The sequence below is a fragment of the Lagopus muta genome, chromosome 11 (genome assembly GCF_023343835.1).
Source record: "Lagopus muta isolate bLagMut1 chromosome 11, bLagMut1 primary, whole genome shotgun sequence".
Classification (NCBI taxonomy): Eukaryota; Metazoa; Chordata; class Aves; order Galliformes; family Phasianidae; genus Lagopus; species Lagopus muta.
This window is the reverse complement of record NC_064443.1, coordinates 4,436,112-4,461,005: the sequence shown is the minus strand read 5'-3', so window position 1 is coordinate 4,461,005 and position 24,894 is coordinate 4,436,112. Positions and strand designations below refer to the sequence as shown.

Below are 24,894 nucleotides of genomic sequence, written 5' to 3'. Positions count from 1 at the left end.
CCTCAGTGGGACCTTTTTCAGCTTCTGCAGCATTCACATCTTCTGCCTTTTGGCTTTCACAGTTGGCAGAAATAGTTCTCCCCATCATGTTTTTCTGGTAGCGTTGTGCAGCTTGTTGGAGGACAGTGGAGCTGCTCTGTCGTTCTGTGAGTTTTGGGAATGTGGAGATATCAGGTAAATCCTGAAGGTTGGGTTACTTGTTTCTCCCTCCCAAGAACTGTGCAGTTCCTGTCATGCTGTCACACAGTAAGGAGAGCAGGAGCCCTGGGACGTGCCGTTCAGGTTAAGGGACCAGCATGCTTTTTCTCTTCTGGCTGTTGAGTTGGCTGGATGTTCTTGTCTCCAATCCCTGAAAACTCAGAGCTGATGAGAGCTTTTGTCAGCGGTTGTGTCCCACCTAAAAGCCAGAGTTTAACAGAACACTGAGGAGATGAAATGAGCTGATGTTTACGCTCCTGGACTCACAGCCACAATGGTGCATTTTAGGAAACTTTTACAATTCCTGCAATGTTCTGTTATACTCGAGCACTTGTTATTGTGGTAATAATGAAATGCTGGAAGTTTCTTCTATTGTTCCACTTTATCAGGCAGTTTGGTTTGGTTTTTGAACAGTCCATATTTATTGTTACTTCAGAGAATGAATGAGATCACTTACTAGTTTGGACCTTTTGCAGATCTATATTGTATACGAAAATTTGCCAATTTCATCTCGGGTGTAACCTCACATAAAACCTCTTCACAAATTCCAGTTCTTCAAAATAAGCAACTGGGTGTGCAGCAGAAGCTTACCTTAGGAGTTTGGGAGGTGGGAAGCACAGACAGCAGAGGATTTGCAGGTGAGGAGACGCTTTTTTGTAAATATTGAACTAAGGAAACAGATAACTGCGCAGTGTACCTGTGTTAGTAAGGTAAAGTGGTTATCATTTCTTGCTTGGATGTGCATGCATGCACTCCAGTATCATTTTTCATTTAATAAATCCCAGAGTTTGACTTCTGTATGTAAGGAATGGTTTGCAGTATGAAGCAGTGGCACCTTTCACAGTGACTGTGTGTGTGGGGGGCAAAGCTGACAAACACCGACTAGTAAATAAATAATCCTGTGAGAAAAGTAGGATCTGAAATCGTGTTTAATTGATTTTACTGTACATTAGATCTAGGTTTCAGTTTTGTGGGTTTGGCTTTTGAGTAAGGTCTTACATCATGCGGTTCTGCATTCTTTCATCCTTGTGAACATAAGCCTTCAAGAAGGGAAGCTCTTCTGTATCTGAATGCTTTGCATGCTGCAGGCAGGCAGTAATGGGACAGCTTATTAATAATTTCTTTTCTTTCTTTCTCTGAAATTTCTTCTCCTGGTTGATTACACTTGGCAGTAACTATTCAGTCCAGAGTTTTAACTCTTAAAGTCTTGTTTTACCTATGTAAGGTTATCCTATTTCTTGTTAATATTATTTCTGTGGTTTCATTGTAAATTCTTTTCCACTGGTTGTAGCACTGAGCTGGAAAAAAAAAAATAGTGAATTGTTTTATTACTATTATTATTTTTTTTTAATGGCAAAGAATTGCAGAATGCTGACTACAGGGGGTGGAGAGAGCAGAGGAAAGACAGCTCGGCTTGGTGCATGCATACTTCTGACTCCTACAGAACTTGTGTAAATACGATGCTTAACTCTCCAAACTGAGCATGATGCTCAAGTTGAAAAATTCAGCACAACAAAAGCTCGTGTCTGGGAAGAGTGATGTTTAATTATAGGTGGCTGGAGAAGCCTGGAGGCAGGGCTTGAAATCCTGGATGCCTTTGCTGAGTTGTTTGTAGCCTGGGGTGGAAGGTGAAAACGTATTGACCTGCTTCTTCCCTTGGTTATACACACCTGGATGGTGAAAGAGATGAGGATTTGCCAGCTGCAGGCCTTGGTTACAGGTCTGCTGCTGCCAGCTCCATGGAGAGCTGCTGCTCTGAAGGAGTCTGTCAGCCCCAGCTGTTCTCTGCAGCCACAGCAGCAGGTAGGGCAGCTGCTGCAAGTGCTTGAAGGGCAACGATAGGACACCCTAAGCCTGTCTGCGTTATCATTGGGCAGAGCACGATTTTCAGGGAGCCCAGAAGGTTTCCTGGAGTTGGGGTTACGCTGTACAGACAACATTTAAATAACAGCAGTGGCAAAAAAGGGAAGCATTCTCCATCTTTGTCAGGAAACCATCAGCCCTCCAGATTCTGGGGAGGAAATGGTTCTTGCAAAACAATCATCTCTTGCAAAATGCCTACTTGGAAGCCTTTGGGGATGCCATAAAAGGAAAGGGCTACTAAGAGAATGGGATGGAAACAGGCTACGTGGTTAGATGGCAGCCTTTCACAGTAGACCTGAAGAGCGTTTTGGGTTCTGTGGTCTATTTGTTCGTGTTATGAATGCTTCAGATCATTGGCTGACGCTCAGTGAGCAAACTGCTAGTTAGTATCTTCAGGTTTTGTTTGTTTTTAGGGAATTCAGATTGCTTAAAAATCCTGATTAAGGACCGCTTAGGATTTGTCCCTTCTGGGTCATTCATTAGGTTTTGAAAGTCTTATATGTTCTTGCGTTGCTACCTCACAGTAACAGAGTTAATACATGTAAACAGAGCTTTGGTGGGAAGTGCTCCCCACCGTGTGAAGAGGATACTTGCTATCAGTGGGTTACAAGTCCTGAAGTAGTCTTGAACAAAAGCAGCTGTCATCTTTCAAGCTGAAGTATTTGTGAATAAGTACAGTAGGAGATGTCAAAAAAGGAGTGTTATAAAGGATGCAGAAAATATTAGTTTGAACTAAGTTACACAAATGAAATAACTTACAGTTGGCAATATTATATATTGTGTTAGTATAAGGAAAACCATCTCACGTGGATACTTGTTCTTTCTACAAGTAAAACATGCTCCTACAGTACAACCATTTCAAGTTAGAGCTCTGCTGCTGCCAAAGGGAGTGTGAAACGTCTGTGATTTCTTCACTTGGAGGTACAGTAATACTTTTGGCATCTGTTCCTTTAGAATCTAAGGGCTGGAAGTGAGTGTAAGCAAAACTGTCCCCTTTCGGTGGGCCTCTTTTTTTCCTTTTCCTGAAGCAATTGGCAGCGTTAGGCAGTTCCTGTAGGATGAGTGTGAATTACCACCACTTTGTGCCAGTGAACAGAGCAGCTGCGTTTAAAGGTTGTACAAAAGACTGTAAGAACAGTGCATTTTAGCTACCTTTGAACGACTTCCTGCTGAAGGCTGAAACGTTGCTTTCAATTAACAAACACTGAGAACCAAACTGCAGCAGACTTCCAGCTAACAGTCAGGATGTGTGTGGTTTTGGTATGACATCCATCTGAGCACATGATGCTTGGTAAGTGCCGGAGCCTCGGTTATGATTCATTGGGGAGAAACATGGAAAACAATGTCTGTTTTTTAAGTGCTGGAGAAATGAATTTAAGATTGGAGTCACGTATAATTTTGCTCAAATAAACCTGCAAGTAGCTTGAAGAACTCTGTTCAAAGGGGACTGTGAGGGTGCTGTGTATGCTGAGCCAACAGCTCCTCACTGCCTGGGGGTGCTCAGGTTCTCACCGATGCCAATGGCTGTTCTTCAAGCCACTGGAGATGCACTGGTGTATTCACCTCTGAAGATGGACTCCAGGGTTTTACCTGTGGAGATGTTTAAGACAAAATGGAGTTGAGGGATGATACAGCAGTTTGGACAGCTGGATTAACTTGTAGAGCATACTTCATAATTATTTGTCAGATGTGGATCCACCTGTGGAATTTAACATCCTTACCTTTAAATAGGAGATGCCACTTGCTCAGCACATGTGGCATTTTGAAACTGATTCATTTTTATAACTGTCTTGAGGCACATGCAGTGTTTTGATTGCCCCTGCAAACAAAGCATCTAATAGCAGAACAAGAACAGAACAGTTTTCCAAAACAGAATTGTCATAGCTGTACTTGGAAGGAAAATAGACAAAATATCTTAATGAAATATTTACATTGCATTCTGTTTTCACAGAAGTTAATAAAATAATAGTTTTCATACTGTTCCTGTGGTCTGGATTTTTAACAAGAACAGAACTATTTCTAATTTACAAATTGCCTGCATCTTGTATAGATAGGAAGTGCAAATTTAAGTACATTTTTCAGATTAATTCCTTCAATAATAATAATAAAAAAGGGAAAACTATCAGTTGCATAAAGGCATTTTAACACAAAATTACTTTTGAAATTACATTGCTTAACTGTTGAATTAATGAATACTCTGTGCATGCGTATTTTTATGTACAATTGTTTTACAAGTGGAGTCAGATGTCTGCAGGATTTGCTATTTATATTTAAACAGGAGGGACTCAGAAGCGCTGGGCTATTTTCACAAGGGCAGAGCTCTCATGTTACTACACAGTGCTGCAAAATCATGAGCTAGGCTCACAAAAATTAATACCTGATGTGAAAGTCGATGCTGCAGTTATTTGCCATTTTTTTTGCCAGGACAGTTTGTTTGAAGGTGGATGAATTGAGAGGATTTTTGAAGAGCAGGGTATAAATTGTTCCCTGTCCGGAAGAGCTGTTGTTCTAATTTAGGAGAAGGGAGTTATTTGCCTACAGAAAGGGCTGGGTGTGATCTGCAGAGGTTACTGAGATAACTCGGTCATTTTTAGGTATCTTTGGGAAGCTGTGCTCTACTTCCTGCCTTCAGACTCCTCTTCCCCAGTTTCTTCATCCCTTCCTCTTCAAAAATCTTTGCAGAAAAGTTCATTTGTTTTGGCAAAACTCCCCGTTCACCAACATTTAGGGCTGGGACTCCTTGTTTAATGTGGGGAGTGAAATATTGTGCAAAATGATAAATGTTTTAGGCTTGGAAGTTCCAGTAGGTTTGTTCATCAGCAGTTCTTGACAGCCTTCCCCTCCCCCCGGCTATAAATGCAGCATGAAGAAGTTGAAATCCCAGTTCTAAGAGAGAGAAAAAAACACCAACAAACCAAAACAAAAAGCCAACCCCCAAAACCTGGTGTAGCAACATTTTTTTCTGAACAGGGATTTATTTATTTTGTTTTAATTTGAAGCAGTAGTGAAAAGTAGGAATCTACTCCAGCTGTATTCGTTTTTTTAATCTCCAAATTGTTGTTTAAATCACAATAGCTAAGAGATACTTAGTTGAACAGTGATATTTTGGCTTGTGAACACCAAAGATATTGCACTGCAGAAAAGAATGAGCCGTTAGCAGCACCTGAACCCTGCCTGCAGTGCTGGCTTTTCATCTGTTACTTAGCAGCCATGTAGGGGCTGCTGTCCAGGTACAGAAGCAACCTGTAAAGGTGTGCTATTCATGAAGTTCCATACTTGCTTTGAGTTTGCTGTGCTCAGTTAATGTTTTCTGTACTGTAATTTAAGATGAGGATACAGTGCTTCAAATATAGAATCTGTTGTACTGCCATTAAATCACACATTTGCATGTCATTGGCTCAGAGCAGTGCAATCCTAAACTTGCTTTCTTCTGCATGCCGATCTGTGAAGTAGGCTTGTGAGCTGAAATGGTACCAGAGCTGGCAGGGGACCGAGGTGTAACACTGGGAGAATGTGTTTCCTGGTGGTGTGTGTGCTGCTTTGTTGGATCTAAATCTGGCCTCCAAAGGAGGATTCAAGAAGCACTTGGTTTTCAGAGGACATCTCGAGCACTGGCTGTGGAACCATACAGGCTAGGTTTTATGGTTGATTCCAGTCATCTACAACTACTGTTTTGTAATTAATTAAAAGGGATACGTGCTAGCCAGCAGGGCAGGGATCTGTGGACTCGATGATCTCTGGAGGTCCCTTCCAACCCCTACAATTCTGTGATTCTGTGATTCTGTGAACAGTTAATAAATGGTACGATTTGTCCCTTGACTGTTCCCTTCTGGGCTGAAGATGGAATTATTCGGCAAAGGTTCTGTTCCTGAATACAGGAGGGATCTAAACCCTCATTCTGAGCTTTCCTATTTCTTGTATAGAGGGGCCACAGGTATGGGGACAGTTCTGGGGGAAAAAAAGAGGAAAAAAAGTTGAGAGAAGCAAGAATAATCAAGAATGGCATGAAGATGGTGAGCCAGGAAGGGATGCTTTCTCTCACCTAGTGCAAGAACTAAAGCAATAGCAGACCAAGCTATTAGATTTTAAGTTAAATGGAAATAAACAAAAATTGCTGTGAGGAAAGGATATTGAATAGAGCATGTAGTTTAACGTGTGGGATCCATCAGGGTAGGCTGCTGTTGAGGCTAAAAGTTGACATGATCTCATCAGGCATTAAAGAAGTGTGGGCAGCAGCAGCCTGGGCAGAGCTGCCCCATCGGTGCGTGGGCACAGCAATGCTGTTGTCTGCTTGTAACTAGCATACAGCAAGCAACCGGTACATCAATCTATGTAATTATCCCACTTGTACAGTCCTGCAAGATTTTTCTGTAGCATTTTTGTTAGTAAGCTTTATGGTTCTTTATTTCCCTCTCTCAGCCAGGCTTTTTTTTTTTTTTTTTTTCCCTTTCAGCTGTTAGCAATCATATTTTGGGAGACTCTCAAGCACTGAAATAGGCAGTACTTAGAGCCGTAACTTGTTTCACTATTGAATGGTATTCATACACCTTAATTTCCACTGTTAGAAAAACATTTATCTATTTCTTTTCTCTCTGCCTAACGTCCATCAGAGCTCCTAGGTGTCAGTTCACCATGCATGAGGTGGTGCAGTGTGCTCACTGGTAGTAGCTGTGTGTTCCCACCTGCTGGGCAGACCCACGCTGAGCCAGTGCTTGGCAGGTGGCTGTGAGTGATGTGTGGGTGCAGCTTCTTTCCTTGGCTCACTGCCTTTGAAGTGAGCCAAGGAAGTAATGAAGATGTGTGCCTAGACACCAAGAAGTATGGTGTAAAGTGAAATATCTCATACGTGAGTACAAAATCAGTGTTGTTTTGGTTACACTGAATGAAAGCTGGATTATATGTGAGTGTGTCCACTGAGATCTACTGTTCAGCAGTAATTTGAAATTATTCTTTTGAAGATTAATGGTAATTAAATGGTTCTGAGATGCGTAGTTTGCTTCTCTTTCATTTTCTGCTCTGAAAATTGTACTTCCTGCTTTAAATCACTGAATTTTGCTGTTACCATCCTCTGTCCTTTGGCTAAACAAGTTTTTGGGCTTCAGCAGTGCTTGGAGAATATTGCAGTGTTAGGTGGCAGAGTTCCATTAATAGTATTCCAAATGAGGAGGTGATTGTAACAAAGACCAGTTATTACCAGTTGTTACTTTAGTGCAGTGCATTTAGAAAAGTTTCTTAAGAAATTCCAAGAATTCTTAAGAGTTCTGAAAATGAACGTTGGTTGCCAGAGTTTGCAAGTGTGAATCATTTTCTTGCCTTAGTTGGGAGGTGGTACGATAGACCAGGGTACCTCATGAGAGACGCTGTACCCCTCCTCAAAAACCAAGCAAAATGCACTGCCTCACACTTCTTAAAGGGATTAAATGTAGCATATGTCGCTGTAGCTCCTAAAAGCCACTAAGTTCTTTGACTTTTTTTCTTGTTCATTTAATAGAAACAAGACTGCCAATGGAGATTATCGGAAGGAGCACAGAGAGAGAAGTCGCAGCCCGATAGAGAGGGCTGCTGCCCCAACCATGAGCCTTCATGCCAATCACATGTATGCCTCAATCCCAAGTCTGACGATGGATCAACCTCTCGCACTGACCAAAAACAGCATGGATGCAACCCGAACAGTTGGCATCACACCTACACTGACTTCTGTGGAACGGCAGCAGGTATTGGCTTCTGGGTTGAGAAGGAAGTGGGTTGCTGTAGAAATCCTTGCTGTAGACACAATGAGGACTTCCCAGACGTAAGCAGAACATATTGTGAGTTACAGTAGGTAGGTGATACCATTCTTCAGGCAAACTGTATTTTAAAAAACACAATCAGTGTCAGCTCAGTGTGCATAATTAAATTCCTAGTGTTCAAGTGCATCTGTCAGAGATTTCTTAGCCATCCTACTTCTTCTGTTGCTTTGCTCAGCTTGTGAACACGTGTTGAATTGGGAATGCTAAGTCAGTGTTGCTGTGGCTAAGTGAGGCTCTGGTACCTGTCAGGCAATAACTGATGCAATGCATGTATAGAGGGTATTTATATGTGCTCCCACTGGCAATCGGTGAGTGCTTCCCTGCCCTGTGCCAGCTTCATGCTGCTAGGACTGATGAACAGCTAGATGTAGGATAGAAAAGGTTTTTAATCAATTTATGCACTGAATTTTCCAAGTGAAAGAAACTCCAGTGATTTTAGTTGTCCTAGCTAGTCAGAAGCATCACCGTGTTCTCCAGATCAGAGTTGTATCCCTATTTGCAACAGTTTTTCCTAAAGCAAAATAATGATTTCTGGTAATGCTATACCATTGTTCCATACGCTGGATTGTTTGGGGTTTTTTTAATTTGTTCTCTTAGTTTTGGCCGTTGGCTATTTTTTCTGCATTGTACTTATTTGTTTTCCTTGAGAACTGCTGGAGGTGAGCATCTTGATGCAAGTTACACAAAACCAGTTTCCATATGTGCCAGACTTTCTTTTCTCCTCGCTCGCTTTGGTGTAGTGGTGAAGCACAATAGTTGAGTTATGATGAACTGTAGTGTTGAGAACTTAGACTGGCCTGCGTACCCACTGCGTACCTGTGCTCCCTTCCCTTCCCTTCCCTTCCCTTCCCTTCCCTTCCCTTCCCTTCCCTTCCCTTCCCTTCCCTTCCCTTCCCTTCCCTTCCCTTCCCTTCCCTTCCCTTCCCTTCCCTTCCCTTCCCTTCCCTTCCCTTCCCTTCCCTTCCCTTCCCTTCCCTTCCCTTCCCTTCCCTTCCCTTCCCTTCCCTTCCCTTCCCTTCCCTTCCCTTCCCTTCCCTTCCCTTCCCTTCCCTTCCCTTCCCTTCCCTTCCCTTCCCTTCCCTTCCCTTCCCTTCCCTTCCCTTCCCTTCCCTTCCCTTCCCTTCCCTTCCCTTCCCTTCCCTTCCCTTCCCTTCCCTTCCCTTCCCTTCCCTTCCCTTCCCTTCCCTTCCCTTCCCTTCCCTTCCCTTCCCTTCCCTTCCCTTCCCTTCCCCCCCAGTGATGCACTGTAAAGGGTAAACACTTTAAGTAAATGATCTTTTCAAGGCTGGGATTTTTTTATATGCAGTTTGTTCAAAGCCTTTTCCCACTGGAGCGTGTACTTGATATCTACTGTGTGCATTTCTACCACGGTTGGCTGCATACACTGGTCCACATTTTGCCACGCCAGAATGCCTAGTTTTACACCAGTGTCACTGGCATCTTGCATCATTCGGCACACAGCTCACACAGTTATTGCTCTGTGCAGAACAGCTCTTCTTTGCTCTCAGCGTTCAGTGATGACAGAGGAGGAAGGGACAGGCTGCCAGTGACGCCACTGCTGCCCTTTGATAGCATGACTGCTGTTTCTCAGCTTGGCAGCTAACACCACTGACACTCTTCTATTTTAGTGTTTGACTTGGGCTGATTCCTATTACCCAACAGCAGATTCACTTCTTTTTGTTATTTTTGATATCTTGAGCTAGATTGCAATCTTCTTTCTTGAGGAAATAGGATGTTGAGGTAAGAAATGGCTAAGATCACAGAGGTGATGGTACAAAGGAAAGAAAGTGCGTTGAAAATACAATTTATTTTTCTTGTTGCATGTTGAATGGGATTTTATCTTACTGCATGTCTCTGACAGAGAGGAGGATAACATACCTGTTATTTTAGGTGGTGTACAGGTATTCAGTTGCAGCAGCTTTTACATTCTCAGCTTCTCATCCCAGTGTTTTTTATGTACATGGGCACAGTCTGCTCGGTGCACCTGCACATGCAGAATCATGCTGGGGGATCTGTGCAGCGCCTTATTCCACCGCTTCTCTCTGCTGCTCATATCTTGCATGTCTGAAGAAGCATGTATACATTTCTTAAACTGCTCCACAGATGCACATAATGTTTGCTCTTAAGTAAGTTAAAACAAAAAGTGCCATGTGTGAACTGCTTACAGAGAAATGCCAATAAATAACCTTTTTTCTTTATTTGCTTTTTGACTTTGCTGTCCATGCAGTAAGGTGTGAATGGCATTTGTTCTGGTTGTGCCTATACAAATAGCACTAAACCTGCCCTTGAAAGCTCATCTCTTCTCCTTTCTTTTTTGCTCTTGAAGAACAGAAAAGTTTTTTCATTATGTAGTGCTACACTGCTTTGTACATGGTAGGTAAAATAGTGATTTTTGTGGATTTTGCTGCAGGGATTTATAAAGCGGACGAAAAATTAACACTGTGTTAATTACACTAATTCTCTTAATCTTTTGGACACTTGATTAACTTGCACTGAGTACAGCAGAATGCACTTCTTACACGGTAAAGCATACCTATGATCCAAAGCACGTGTAGTTCCAAACCTTTAGGTACCTCAGGGAAGAAGCCATTCCTTTTCCTAAGGCCTTGTTTCAGTGTAACACCGATATGGTAAACAACTATAATAAGAGCATTTTATATTTACACTGTGTATACATTGCGGAATTCAAATTTTATGAATATACATTTTGAGGCATTTGCATGGGTTGAGAATGAAAAAAGGTGATGTTTGTCATCCAGCGATGACGCAAAGAACTGCTGTTAGATGATGTCCAGAACTGAGTGGAGGTTTCCTTTTCTCTCCCCCGTTAGAACCGTCCGTCCGTCATCACGTGTGCTTCTGCCAACAACCGGAACTGCAACCTCTCTCACTGCCCCATTGCTCACAGTGGCTGCGGTTCAGCAGTGCCTGCCTACAGAAGACCCTCTAGCAGTAAGTTACATCTCAGCACTCTAACTAACTGTCTGATAAGAACTGGGGAACGACGATTCCTCGCTAACTTTAGCTGTGTTGGCCTTTTTTTTTGTGTATTACTCAGAATAAAAGGAGGAGAAGCAACAGCCACCTCGTTCTGTATCCTTTCAACCCAGAGCACTCGCACAGCAGCACGTCTTCTCACTGTGAGTGCTGTGCCAGAATAAAAGATACCACTTCAAAACTAGGGAGAGGTGTTCTTTTCTCTTATTTTGAGAAGTATCGACAAGCAAGTCATTATATTTATTTTAGTCTAACAAACAGCAAGCAGACGTGACCAGCAAATCCAAGCATGCTCTTACTGTATGTGCCATACTTCCCAGCCTTTCAGCGGTAGCTGTTTATGATTCAGCCACAGCAACAAAATCTTTTCCTGTAGATACAAATCCTCTTCCAAAGACAAACCCTCCACCTTTCTCTGCAGGGATAGCACAAAAAAGCTTTGGAGGGCAGTTGCTATAGCAACCCAGGGAAGGCGCTTTCTACCCTCTGTGCAATTAGTACTTTTCATGAAATCTTTTCATACAGTAATTACTAAGAAACCTTGGGCTATTTCTCTTTGCTTTCTCTTACTGTGTAGCCAGGGGAGAGCACAGCTTTTTTTCCTATCTAGTCATTTACCTGCTGATGCCTTGATTGAGCGCACAGCATTTCAAAAAGTGAGTTTTGGTTCAAGTCCATGGCGGTTTCATCAGCCAAACAGCGTCAGTCCGTGTAACAATGCCACGCTGATATACAAAGGGACCCAAAAGGCCCCAGAAGGATTTATTTTTTTAACTGTATTGTTGAAAACTGGAATTAGAAGCTGAAGTGGAACCCTGGAGGATAAACTGTGATGTTCCTGAAGAAATCAGTAATTACGAGATCTCAGATGTTAGAGGTTTTCTAGAAAAGCTGCTTCATTGAGAACCCAGCTGTATTCATATCAGATTTGGAATAGTTTGGGAATAATTACATTGTTTTCAAACAGTTTCTCTCAATTGTCACTGAAGAGCATTTTGTGCACAGCCCTCACCTTTACTATAGGACCAGTAAAACCTGTTCTGCCGCGTGAAGAAATATGGCACAGATACCACACTTAAAAAATAAATTCTTTGGAAAGATAAATACTGATACAGTTTTTCTTTCTAAATTGTAAAATTGCAATTCTTTAAGAAATTATTATCAGATTTTTAAGGTCCTTTATTCCTTTTGTGATAGCTTTATGCTACTTTAATACCAGGAGTACCTAATTCACACATAATGATTTGTGCTCTTTTTGGACTAGCTTTTGTAACAAACATGTCAAGCAAGACGAAGCCCTGACACCAGTTCTTGGCATGGTAATTTAGAACAGGGTCCCCTGCACAACTGGCTGATATCAGAGGGCTTGGGAGCTGATTGTAATGAACTGTTTTCATCTTTAATTGCATTTAAGCCCATGTGGCATTGTGGAAGCTCTCTCCCAGAGCAGAATCAGAACTGTAGCTATGTAAAAATTCGAACTGAAGGGGAACTGTAATTATATAGAAAATACGAGTGCAGGTCACAGGCAAAATAGTTCCACTTCTTTTCTATTTTAAATCCTTTCATCATCTTCCCCGCTCCATTCATTACCAGTTCCGTAACGATGTGAAGCGGGCTCGCTTTATGCTGAGATGATGGGAAAATGGGAAGAAAACAAGGATCCTGCATCCAGTAACTGGTGCCAGCATTCTGCACTGACACAATGCATTTTCTGCCTTCTTTCCCCGTCTAGCTACCACTGCCTGTGACCCAGTGGTGGAAGAGCACTTCCGCCGAAGCCTTGGCAAGAATTACAAGGAGCCTGAGCCAGTGGCAAACTCTGTGTCCATCACAGGATCAGTCGATGACCACTTTGCCAAAGCACTTGGGGATACATGGCTTCAGATTAAAGCCGCGAAGGACGGAGTGTCGAGCAGTCCTGAGTCTGCTTCACGGCGGGGCCAGTCTTCCCCATCCTCCCACATGGTCAATCATAATCACTCGCCCTCTGTTGTCTCATGAAGAGAGGACCGTTATGTTTGTGAATTTGCATGGTTTGACTGAGCTTTGAACAGTGCTTAAAATAGTGTTGGGGGAGGGGAGATTAGTTTTCAACACACGTGTTTTGCGTACTCACTTTTTATTTGTAAAAGGGTGCCCTTAAAGATGATAGCAGGAACTATTTCATAAAGATTCATATGATGTAGCATCCTTTTTCCTGCCTCAGTTACCAAAGAAACCTCTGATGCAAATCTGCTGCCCCTTAAAAAAAAAAAAATGCACGCTAATCCACAAAAGCCATTACACGTAGTTGGTTGACCCAAATGCTTTTTGCTTTTACTAGCTTCTTGAGACTAGAATTTGTCTGGTTTGCTTACATTACCTTTTTTTTTTTTTTTCTTTTCTCCCTCTGTGAAGTAATTTTGTATGTATATACTTGAAAAGAACTGTCATGTATGATTTGCACTATTGGAGGAGGACTGAAGTTGCATAGCAACTTTCTGGAAAGATGCTAATATTTTGAGGGCAAACTGCTGAAAAAAAAAAAAAGGTTTAAGGATGACATTTCTATCAGTTTGATTTTTCTTAAAGCAAAACAGCTTTGGAAGGGGAAGTCTCATACAGGTTATAGGTCTTTCTCTCTTTAGATTTCAGGTGCTTAGTGCTTGCAACTGGACTGCATAATTTACAGAACACGGGCATTTTTTCCTAAACACTGCAGTTTGTTAGAATAGAGCTGAGGTTGGAGGGTTCAATAGTGCTTAACGATGCATGTTTTATGAAAAATAGCTGGTATCTATTAATGTATAGACAGTAAGAATCATAATACTTATTAGCTTTTCTTCAGAATTAGTTTATTTTTGTCAGTAACAATCCTAGATATACTTACTGCTGGTACAGTTGTACTCTATGATATTTGTATTTGATATTCACTTTAGTAGCAGCCAGCAAAAGAGGACAGCCTCAGGACAGGCCTCAAACGAAGCAGGTTAGAAGTAGATGATGCGTGGTACAGGATGCTATAGCTTTGCGCACGGCTGAGTCGTCGTTTCTGTCTGCAGCCCTGTCTGCTTAGCAGAACTTGCTTCCTACAACTAAGTCTGTGTAATCCACCTTTAAGTAGCTGCAGAAACTGCTACCGTTGCGTATCTTGGCTGGACAACAGATTGTTACAGTTTGTGAAATGCGATCTTTGATTTTTGTAAGCTTATTCATAAACCTATGCCAAGTTGCAGCATACATTCCTCCATTAGAGAACTTTATACAGGTATTACCGCATTTATTGTATTAATAGCTACTAACTAGAAATTAGGCAATAGAGGCAGGCATAAATCCCACCGCTGTGCTAGTACGAAGCGCTTCTCCTTGTTATGTATAACTTCTCTCCCCATACATTCCATCTTCCCAGTACAGTTGCAACTAGGCCTTCGTTTTTATACTGGGTTACCTGAAAGGATTGGTTCAGTGTAAAAAGTTAGAACTAGTTGGAAGATGAACTACACGTGATGTATTATGGACTGTGTTACAGTATTGGGTCCATTGTGGCTTTTATGTTTGGTGTTGTTTGGTTTTTTGGTTTTTTTTTTGTTTTTTTTTTAAAGTTAAGCTATTTAATTTGGAAGAGGTGCAGGGTAGAAAGATCAGGAGATTGGCTCTGACTTGTTGAGAGGTGGCTGCTCAATTTTCTTTGAAAAATTTTTTTAAAAAAGGAAAAAAAAAACCAACAAAAAAAAAACAAGAAAACCCCTAAGCCCCCAGTTTTACACATTTCACTTCCATCTTACTGGGTAGTCAACGCTTCCTTGCTTTGGCATTCAGTACCCTACTCTCTGTAGGAAGATTGTTAAAAAACACTTTTTTATATAGGTAACTTTAAGACCATCGTTACGCTGTGCGTAAAGAATGTACAGAGAAATTTGTAGGTATTTTTTGAGGAACAATTAATTTGTTAATGATATGTAGCTATTTAATTTTTCCCTTTCCTTTATTGTAATCATTCATTTTTTTTTTTGTTTGGAGAAAAAAGTTGATCTTTTTTTTTGTTGTAGATTTGTCTGTAATACAATAAAAGTGCAGGAACACAGTTATTCTATGAGAACACTGCATTAGCATTAATAGCCACTAGTTTGTTACTGCTACAGGCTACTGAGCATTATAACAGTAAAGTACTAATACTGTAGATGGACTCTGTGGAAAATGTGACTCCTATATTTCTTTGTAAACACAAATAATGTTTTTAAAGCTAATATTTTCAATAATAACTGTTTTACAAGGTTACATTTACTTATCTGAGATAGGTAAATGGATTTGAGGGCAATAAAGATTTAATGTGATATGTCCAGTAAAACATATATTAAAGACAATAATGCCATGAAAGCCAAAGGGTTGGGGGGAGGTGGAAGGAAACTAAACTGAACTCACCATCGTGACGTGGTGAAGTTTCTTCACAGAGCCAGGTTAACTACAGTTCAGTTTGAAAGATTCTCTCTGTGTTTGTAAATCTGTAATATACCATTCTTTTGTGGCCTTGTTTCACCTGGAGAAAAAAAAGGGTTGGCAGGCCATCTTTTTTTTTTTTTTTTTTTGTACTTAAAAGTAGCCTTAAAGAACAATAAAGTGCTCTTAAATCACAGGTGTGTACAAACTCTTGTGTATTGTTTGGTAAGAAAGGAAACTGATTTCTATACTTCATGAGCTGGAACCAGAAACAAACTGCTGTTCCTGTCCTGTTTTTTTTCCTTCTGAGGAAACTTGTCTCATTTGGGATTCTTTTACCCTGTTGTTGAATGGACAGAGGGCTATTTCTTTATCCCTCCCCAGTTACGGAGTTTGTCAAGAAATACTCTTTGCAATTACAAAGAGAACCTGGTGCTGCCTCTGCAGTGATGGGCACAAATACCAGCAGCTTTGGGAGCACATCTTGGGCACTGAATGCACTGCTGGCAGAATTCCCTCTGATCAGGTCCTTGACTGTTTGCCCAGTATTGCTTTCCCTACAGGGCTGAGGCAGCTGCTTGTGCTCCTCGTGTTGCTCACCAGCAGCAGATCCTGAAGAGTTTAGGGAACAGCAGCTAGTCAAACATTTCTGTACTGTTTGTGAAAAGACCAACGTCTTCATTTCCCTTCATTTTGTTTTGTCTCAAATGTAGGTGTTATCTAGAGAGTGGAAATTAATTCCTAAAGCCAACAGCTGTATTGTAAATGCAGATAACAGCTATGATCTTGATGTGGATAAGCAACATTTCAATCAGCCATTTGACCACAGATTATTAAACTTTAAAAGCAAAAGTTGTAAGTACCTGATTTTGGGAAAGTTCATCTGAATCAGGCAAGGGTCTCTCAGCTCTGAATGTAGCAAAGGTATCACCAAATTTCCGAAAGGATCCCTTAAAAATAACAAGATAAAAAAGTTACTGTTCTATTTGAAATGTCTGAGTGGCTTGAAAGACAAAGACTTGTGTTAAAGTAAATGACTATTTTGGGGAGTGGGAGATGATTGCTTAGGAACACATGAAGTTTCGTTTAACACATCTGAAAAACCATCCCTCTAAATATCCATGGAAAGAAGCCTAAGTACACGCTTTAAGAGTTTTTGGGAGAGAGGCCAACCACAACAAGCCTCATACGCCTCTCAGTCTGCTTTCTGAAGGGAGCTGGTTTCCTTTTAGGAAAAAAAGTTATCCCTACATCAACAATTTGGGGACTACATGAAACAGGACAAGCAGCATTGCTATCTTTCAGGTCAGTAGCTTGTGTTCTATTTTCTACACAGCAAAAGGAAGAACAGACTAATTTGTTTTCTTATCAGTTATTTTTCTAATTAGCAGCATGTTGTAATTTGACACAAAAGCAAAGCTCCACGGCCCAGAAAACTGGTTTACATAAATGTTTTGTATGAAGCAAGTCCTATATGATTTGTAATGGGTTATCTTTCTCTGTGAGCAAAATGAAAAGCAGTAGCCAGCTGTGCTGCTGCCTTGCCCTGAATTGAAACCAGAATTTTCATTTCACAAAACAGATACATGAGGGACTGAGTTCAGATCTTTCCATACAGTTCGGTCAGTGACCTTTCTGGAATACAATTTCTATGCATCTCAAGCTGCTTTAGCTGTGAAAATGAACTTTATATACAAATAAAATATAGAGGGTAAATTGATAATGATAGCTTGACACAACAATGGTAAAAGAGGCGTGTATAACTTACTTGCCAAACCTGTACTAACAGAGTCACTGGAAAATGACTGCTGAGCCTATCCAGCAGATTGTGCTTACCCAGTAGGGCAGAAAGGACCTACCAAAACATGTATTATTTCTTTTAAAACTAGGAACAAGTGAAGCAGCAAATGCAGCTTAAAAACAGTACCAAGCTCAAGTGTTGATACCTCCATGGTCTGTGCTGAATGCAGGCATATTGGAGTCAGATGGCTGAAGAGACTCCTGCCACTGCTGCAGAGAGCTCAGCAGGGATCTGCTGCAACTGCTCAGCTGCTCATAAAGCAGCTATGCTACTACACAGTGTAACTGAACTGCTAGACTTTAAAACTGGCAGATGCACAAAACACAAAATTGTAACCAGTTCATCACTGTACTTGGAGCTGTAATCACCAGTTCAGAAGCTGCTTCACAAGCAGCAGCTGGACTGCCATTGCAGCTGGGCTGAATGCTCACAGAAGGGTGTGGGGGGACTGCTAAGAGTGGGAACAAATCCAATTGTTCCTAGGAAGCCAAATCAGTCAAAAGAGAAAAGATGCAAAATTGTTTTTCAGGCTTGCTCAGAAGCCTTTTGGCAACATCCAGGTTCAAACCCACTGCACACATTGTAACAACTGCTTACATTGTAAAACAGATGACCTACAATGGCCACGTGAATGAAGATGTCTCCAGTATCCAAACACCATACCAATATGCAGTGTTGCTTAATGTGATCCTGGCAAAAAGGATGAGGCTTATTTTAAATGCTGTGTAAGAGCTCTGATCACCAGAGCTGGCACACTGTTGCTTGGCTGAGAACATTCACCGCTATCTTTAGACCTTTCTTGAGGAACAGTGAAAAAGGAAACTTGTCTGCATCTTCCTGGTACGTGGAAGCTTCCATTTCATCTGGCATGGATACAGATCCAAGTATGCATTACACATAGCATCTTAAGGATGTCCCCATCTCTTTCCATAGCAGACAAAGTTACTGCAAAGCTGGACTATGCAATGTGATGAAGCAGACTTTATCCCTTAAAGGCCCACATCAGAAAACAGACCAATTTAATAACAGTACTTTTTAACCTCTCCAGTAATGGGAACATTCTGCCCCTCTCTGATGCACAACTAGCTCAAGTGCTTCTTCTTGGAGATAAGACATTCAAGGTAGGTACTTTATTGCTTATTTTTAAACTACAGTTACATGTAGCTCCACAGCAGCTGCCTTGTTCTTCACGCAAAGCTGTCCCAGTTTCACTTGGTGCTCTCCTGACACCACACAAGGCAACAACACCATCTGCACAGGTGCACAGGGGAGTGCTGCTGCAAACAAATGCTCAATGGAGTAAGCTCTGCTCCTGTGGGAGAGGTGCTGGGAGGCACATAGGGGTAGTGCTGCACACCAATAGTGATATTTAATACACATATTTTTCTGCAGGGCACAAGCCTTGAAAGAGACTCAATTATCTCAACTTTAATGATGGTGGAGGAGTAAGTTTCAGAGAGCCAGCAAAACTGGGTATGCACAACTTACCTCTCCCTGTGTGGCTACCAGGATTATAACCATAGTCTTCTGAGCACCAGTCCAGTTCTAGATTCACCTCAGTACATGGCGTTCCCACTGGTGCTCATCCTTCAACCTCTTGGTTGCAGCAAATTTCCCGAGTGTATTCAAGCTTAATCTTGCCCAACAATTGTCCCAGGGAAACACCGTCATTTCTGTAGAAAGAAACAAAGAATAGCAGATCTTGTCATCCTGGATCTAAAGCCACACACATCACTCCTTTCTCCACTTCTCTAATTTGAGGTTTCCTCCAAAACATTTAATAGTTTACAGCAAACTCAGGTCTCATAACACCCTCAGCACAGGCTGAAAGCAAGCTGCAGAAGACTAAGCCCAGTACAGAACAGCCATTGCAAAAACAGAGGCTAAAATGCAATAAACTAAACTTCTTTTTCTTTTTCTTTTAATTAAAAAAAGTCTGAGGAGAAATCTGGTCCTTTACATTTTATCTGACCTTCAAATGGTAGGACGAGCACCTTGTGCCAGCTGGAAATCTTCTGCAGAGCCTTCAAACTTTTAGTTCAGAAGTAGGCTTGAATTCCTTAGTCTGTGGGCTTCCACACAACAACTCCAATGAGGAAAGGCACTTAGTGTTTGTCCATGGATTAGCTTGATATCAGGTTTCATTTTTACTTACAGAAATGTTTAATACTTGGCAAATGTGGTCACCACGTTTTCAAAAACCACCAATATACGTAGGCACACTCTCGTGAGCAGAGCAGCACAATAACTCTTCTGCTGGTGCCAGGCTGGGACCCCTGCAGGCTGCTTCTGCATGCTCCCCTGGGCTGTGACAGGGAAGCACCATCATCTGGAGCAATGCTCTTGGTCTCTTTGCTGACACACTCCATGTTCCCGAATATCACTTAGCAGGATTTTCCTTCTCCTCAGGAGTTTCCACACCACTAAACTGACTGAAAAGAGACAGCTCTCCCCGGACCAGCGTGGTAGAATTCATGAAGGGAACCAGATGTTTCACCACAATTACTGCTGAAGTCTCTTTACATGCTTTGTGCTTAACGTGGACAACACCCATTCCAGATGAAAGAAGAGCAGCAGCTTTCCAGATACGCTGCTTCTGACTGAGACCAGGACACACACCCTGACCAGATGCCCAGGGCACCATGCCTGGGTGCCCAACTATTTGCAGCTCAAGCTCCTCCCATGTGCTGTGTGCTCCGCTGCCAGAAGTGGACAACACTGCAGTGCAGGCAGCCTCCATCCCTGTGCCAGCAGCATCTCTAAGAAACATTAAATATGGATTTCTCATATTTTCCTTTGTCACAAAGGAAATCACAAAGGAGACCAGTTCATAAGATGGCAGTACACTAACTTAGGAGTTTTTACGGCTGCAAACTGGGGTATCACTTCAGCATTTATATCTGACTGACATGCCTCCCTGCTAAAAATGGTTGGCACGGAACTAGTCATACATGGGTATTCAGATTAGCATCCATTTTGTATCTTAATAGAGGCAGAAAAAGAGAATTTCTTTTTCCGTAGGCTATTTTTAAGTAATGATGAAGCAGTTACTGAGTACCAGTAAGAACACGCTTCACTACACTAACATGAGACAGTCTTTTGCTGGGTAGGCTGACCAGTTATACTATTCACTGCTGCACTGTTCATTCTAATTTTACATTTTATTTTGCTAAGCAGCAGGTTTTTTTTTAAATGTCATAGAGAACATCTGTGTGCTCTCCATCACAAAGACAGACACAAAGGCATCTGTCAGCGTGAAGCTGTGTCAGCCACACGCCTGCTACATTTAATAGCCAAAAGCTGCTTATCTTTAAACTGTTTACTCAGTTTGAGCAAATATTGTGCAAGCAGAGTCCTTCTGATAGTGTCCTGCTATTCAAGGTGGAATCAGTGATACTTTTTCTAAATCAGGAAAACACAAAGCTCAAATCTCTTGCTTCCTGAAACATTAAGATAAGGGGTTAACAACATATGGTTTGTGTGTTACATTTAAAACATACTGATGAGAAACTATTTCAATTATATTCCTTCTCGTTAGTTAAAAGAAAGTATAAAAAACTGGGTTTTTTGCTTTCAGGAAAAAAAAAAAAGCTTTGAATAGTTAAAAAGTTCTCAGCCTAAAGTCGAACCTTTGTTCTCCACTGGTCCACTGTAGTATCCTCAACTTTTGGTTCTTTCCTGTGGGGGTGGGGTGGAGGTGGTGGGCAGAGCACACAGCAAGGAGTGAGGATGGAAATAATGGAAAGAATTAACAATACTTGGAGATTAAAGCAAGGGCCTTTCCTTTTCCTTTTCCTTTCAAAAGGGCTCCTGCTAAGGGTACAGAAAACCTCACACTATTAGCTTCTTCAGAAGAAAACGTATGTATTCAAAATGCACCACGGGCATTGTTACAGAGTTTACAGCAGCAAAGTCCTTTCCTCTTGCTCTCATTGTTACACCTTCATTTACACTACTTTCATTTATCAAACATTTTCTCAGGTCATTAATGGCTCCTGACATTGTTCTCGTTGCTGGGGTTTGTTATTCTGTTTATATACTGACATTAAAACATCAAATTTGAAAACCAAAGTAATAGAACTGCAGAGTTAAGAAGACGTAAACTAGGACTTATCTCCTGACACAGGAGCAGCCATCAGCATCTCTGATCAGCATCAGCTGGCTTCCTCCATTGAAGCCAACACATGCAGCAGCCTCTGGACTCCCACTGCTGGCAGGTGAGTCTCTAGCAGAGCCCTTCAGCACACTCACGTACATAATTTGCTCCCTTTTGCTTTGAGAAAACCTTCCTCATAAACCAAGAAAGCAGAATAGTCCAGGGGAAAATAACACAGGAGAGTATACAGTTTCCTTTATTGTAATACAGATGTGGCTGTCTGAATAGAGGCTATGAACAGGGTTCAGAATAATCAACCACATACATGTAAAAGGAACTTCCACTCTTAAAGACTGTGCTGTAGACATCTAAAACATGCTATTTCAGATGTCTTCATTCTGAACCACTCCTTTGTCATTTCAGAAATTTGCTAATTTACCCTTCAGCTTCCATTCAGCACTGCCCTACACGATGCAGCGTGGTGTAGTTAGGCAGACTTTGTGTTTTTGGAAAAAAGAAAGTAATACAACAAAACCAGCCACGCAAAGCCATCACCACATGGAACATGGCGAGACTTCTCATTTTGAAAATTTCCATCAGTTCTTCTCACAACAAGAAGTACTGCTTTTGTTGTTTCCAGCCTCACAAACACACTCTGTGAGTCAGGCTGTGACCTTTCAGGATGATGCAAAATCAGCAGTAATAAATCAAGCGGTGACTTTGCTGATATGTCAGTAACTTCAGTGATTAATCCAACAAATAAACAATTTATGCCTGGAAGTACAGGAAAGAGGAGTGGGATTCTCTCCCTGCTCTGCCCTGTTGTAGCTGAACTCTGGAGGCAGATTTGGTCCTACCAATTCTCACAGGAAATGCCTAGGCAAAGGCCAAAGATTAAAGTCAATAGCAGATCCACATATCATACATCACTAGAGAAAGAGAAGCTAATGAAGGGAAGAAAACATACTCTTTTTTCTATAAGAGTTTGTTCCTTTGAATGGTCATTTCATGACAGATCCCATCTTCTCAACGTTGTGTCTTTCTGTGGTGAAGATGACCACAGTTCATGCAATTTTCCCCTAAGAAAGGAGATAATTCTACTAGCACAGGTAATTGTAGCTCACATTTCAATCCGCTGCTTTCCCCTCTTCGTATATTCTACTAGATCCTTCCCTTGATTCCATTAACAGTGAAAGCAAAGCTCCCAGGTGGGGGCCTAGACTCCTTTCTTCATACTACTGTTCTGGCTGGCATAGATAGGTATCTACAACAATAGTCAAATTAACTTGCCAGTGTCCATGAACATAAAATCTGCCCAAGGCTTCAAAGTCAGCCATTGCAGACATTTCTTTGAACTGATGAATTTCTTCCTGTGAGCTACTAATAGCACAGCAATCTATACTCAGAATGCTGATCTCCAGAGCTCCAGAAAGAAAATGAATGCATCCAATTTGATTAGCTGGCAGAATTTAACATTTACTGCACGTATACAGAGTATAAAACATCACAGCAGCCAAATATATGATCTTGCCTATAGAGAATCATCAGGATTTGGACTTCAGGACTTCTTTACACTATTCCACAGCAGGTAAAAAATTGGCTTTCTCTTTTAACACATTAAGGAAAAGATACAGATAGTTGCTTTTGTATTACTTGTACAAATCTCAGTTGTTTCGTGAGGTGCTTGTCTGCACAGATACTAAGGCATAACAAACAGAGCAATATCCATGTGTTTCAGTGACTACAAAGCATTCTTGCCATACAGTTACTTTGGTTGTGACTTTCCTGAACCACTGTAAGGTAGTAACACTGATATCTCACCACAACTGTGTTATTTATTCATAGAACTTATTGAAATCACACTGCATGAGAAGACATTTCACTTGAACTTTTTCAAAAGCAAAATTAAAGTAAAAGTCAGGTTATAAATTATAAGTAACTGCATTTGGAATTAACTCTGCTCTTGAGCCATTCAGTTTCACCTTTTAAAGCATTTCTGCACACTCACAAAACAGATGTGTTCATTTTTAAATTAAAGAGATTCCCGGAACTTGAAGGCATATAAAAAACACCCTTCTGCAATTTCCCCACCCTGCACCCAGGAAAAACAAAACAGAAACAAAAACAGTGCTGGGAGACCAGCAACAATGTTTTGAGAGCTGAGAAAACTCTGATCAACCCAACTAGTCAGACTGATGAAAAGTAGAGATTCTCTCCTTGGGAAAATTCCACTGCTTAGCTTTGCAAGCCTGATGTGTGAATGAGCCACACTACAACCTCAAACCAAAACACTCCAAAAATTTCCACACAGTATGGTGTTTAGAGAGCACATGGAACATTTATTAAGGTGTGGGATCATATAATGAAGCTTTTAGACATAAAGAACCTTTGTTTGTGGGTCTAAAAGCCTACTTTAGGAAGTGGACTTCTAGAGCACATGTTAAGGCACAGATTAAGAATGTTCTCTTCCCTGAGAGTTTTAGAAAAATTGGGAGACTTTTAAGTAGCACTTATTTTTGGAACTGAAGTAAAGAGAAAAGACTGCCCAACCTGTACTCCTTGTAAATCTTTGAAACCTTATAGTTAGTGCAACCCAAGAGGAAGCCCCAAAATAGAAGAAAATTGATGCTAAGTCTCTAGAGAATTTCTGATAGACAGACCCTGACCAGAAAATGAACCAAAACTCTTGGGAGGAATGTAAATTACTCAAAGCCAATGACAATACCTCTGATGAGAAAGCTCTTAAACTGGGTCATCCTTGATCCATTGCTCCTAAAGCCTCAAACAGAGAGCAAATCTCTTTATAGCTGTGTTTCCTGGCTCTCCTCCAGGTTCCTCTTCTGGCGCTTGTGCTTTTCTTCTGCCCTTCCTATCTCCCAGCTACAATGGAAACAGGGAAGGAAAAGGAAATATTAACACAGTAGGACAAAAAGAATGCCTGGAGCTTCACTACAACAGAGATGTGGGGCAGTGGGGAACCATTTCAAAGGATTTCAGTTTATTTGCTCTTCTTTAACAACTGAAGTTTCTTTACTCTTCTGTGAAGTAAGTGATTGTATATATAATGATAGATATATTTTGAACTTCATTTGTGAAAAGTTTAAATGGGGAAAGGAGTCAATGTCCACACTGTGAAAATTTAGCAAAATGCCAACATGTCATTAACACTATGAGATAGTCCAACAGTCTACAGTTGATGGTTACTTACTTACACCTTGTACTTGGTTCATGAACAGTTCTTTGTGTTTCACCCAGGAAATGCATGAAAATGATTTTATCTCCTATGAAGTACCTTTACAACAAATTATCAAAACTCAACAAGAAATGTTTGTTAAAAAATAAAATAATAATAAAAAAGAACAGGTTTAATTCTTACCCCAGTCTTCCATTTTATGATCTATTCTTGCTCCTCAATTCTTCTGTTCCATTACCAAAGTCAATCTGCACCTTCCTTTTGCAAAAGAACCCAAACCTCTAATTCTAGGGCACAGAAACTTAAAATGGGAGTGCAGACCTTGGAAAACAGAACAGATGTTATTTCTAACCATTCTTAGTCTTAGATTGCTAATTTATATTACTCTGCTTTCCAACTATGCTAACAACCCAGGCACAACGTGGATTTGATTCCACTTGGGAACAGAATGCACTTGATGCAAAACAACCAGTTAAAGCTTCTAGCAGTCAGATTGGTAACAGAAAACACAAGCCTCAAAACCAGAAAGTCATTTTTA

At 41.1% G+C, this 24,894-nt stretch overlaps 1 protein-coding gene across 8 annotated transcripts in view; it reads left to right on the top strand.

The window, feature by feature from the left end:
- The window catches only part of VGLL4 (vestigial like family member 4), an 81,661-nt gene extending 67,074 nt beyond the window's left edge, over positions 1–14,587 (top strand). For all 8 annotated transcript variants that reach the window (XM_048957872.1, XM_048957871.1, XM_048957875.1 and 5 more), the window contains 3 exons: positions 7,553–7,775; positions 10,682–10,802; positions 12,583–14,587. In XM_048957872.1, coding sequence (XP_048813829.1) covers positions 7,553–7,775; positions 10,682–10,802; positions 12,583–12,851 — 613 coding nt within the window. In that variant the 3' untranslated portion in view covers positions 12,852–14,587. The remainder of the gene's footprint in view (positions 1–7,552; positions 7,776–10,681; positions 10,803–12,582) is intronic.
- The last annotated feature ends 10,307 nt before the right edge of the window (positions 14,588–24,894 follow it).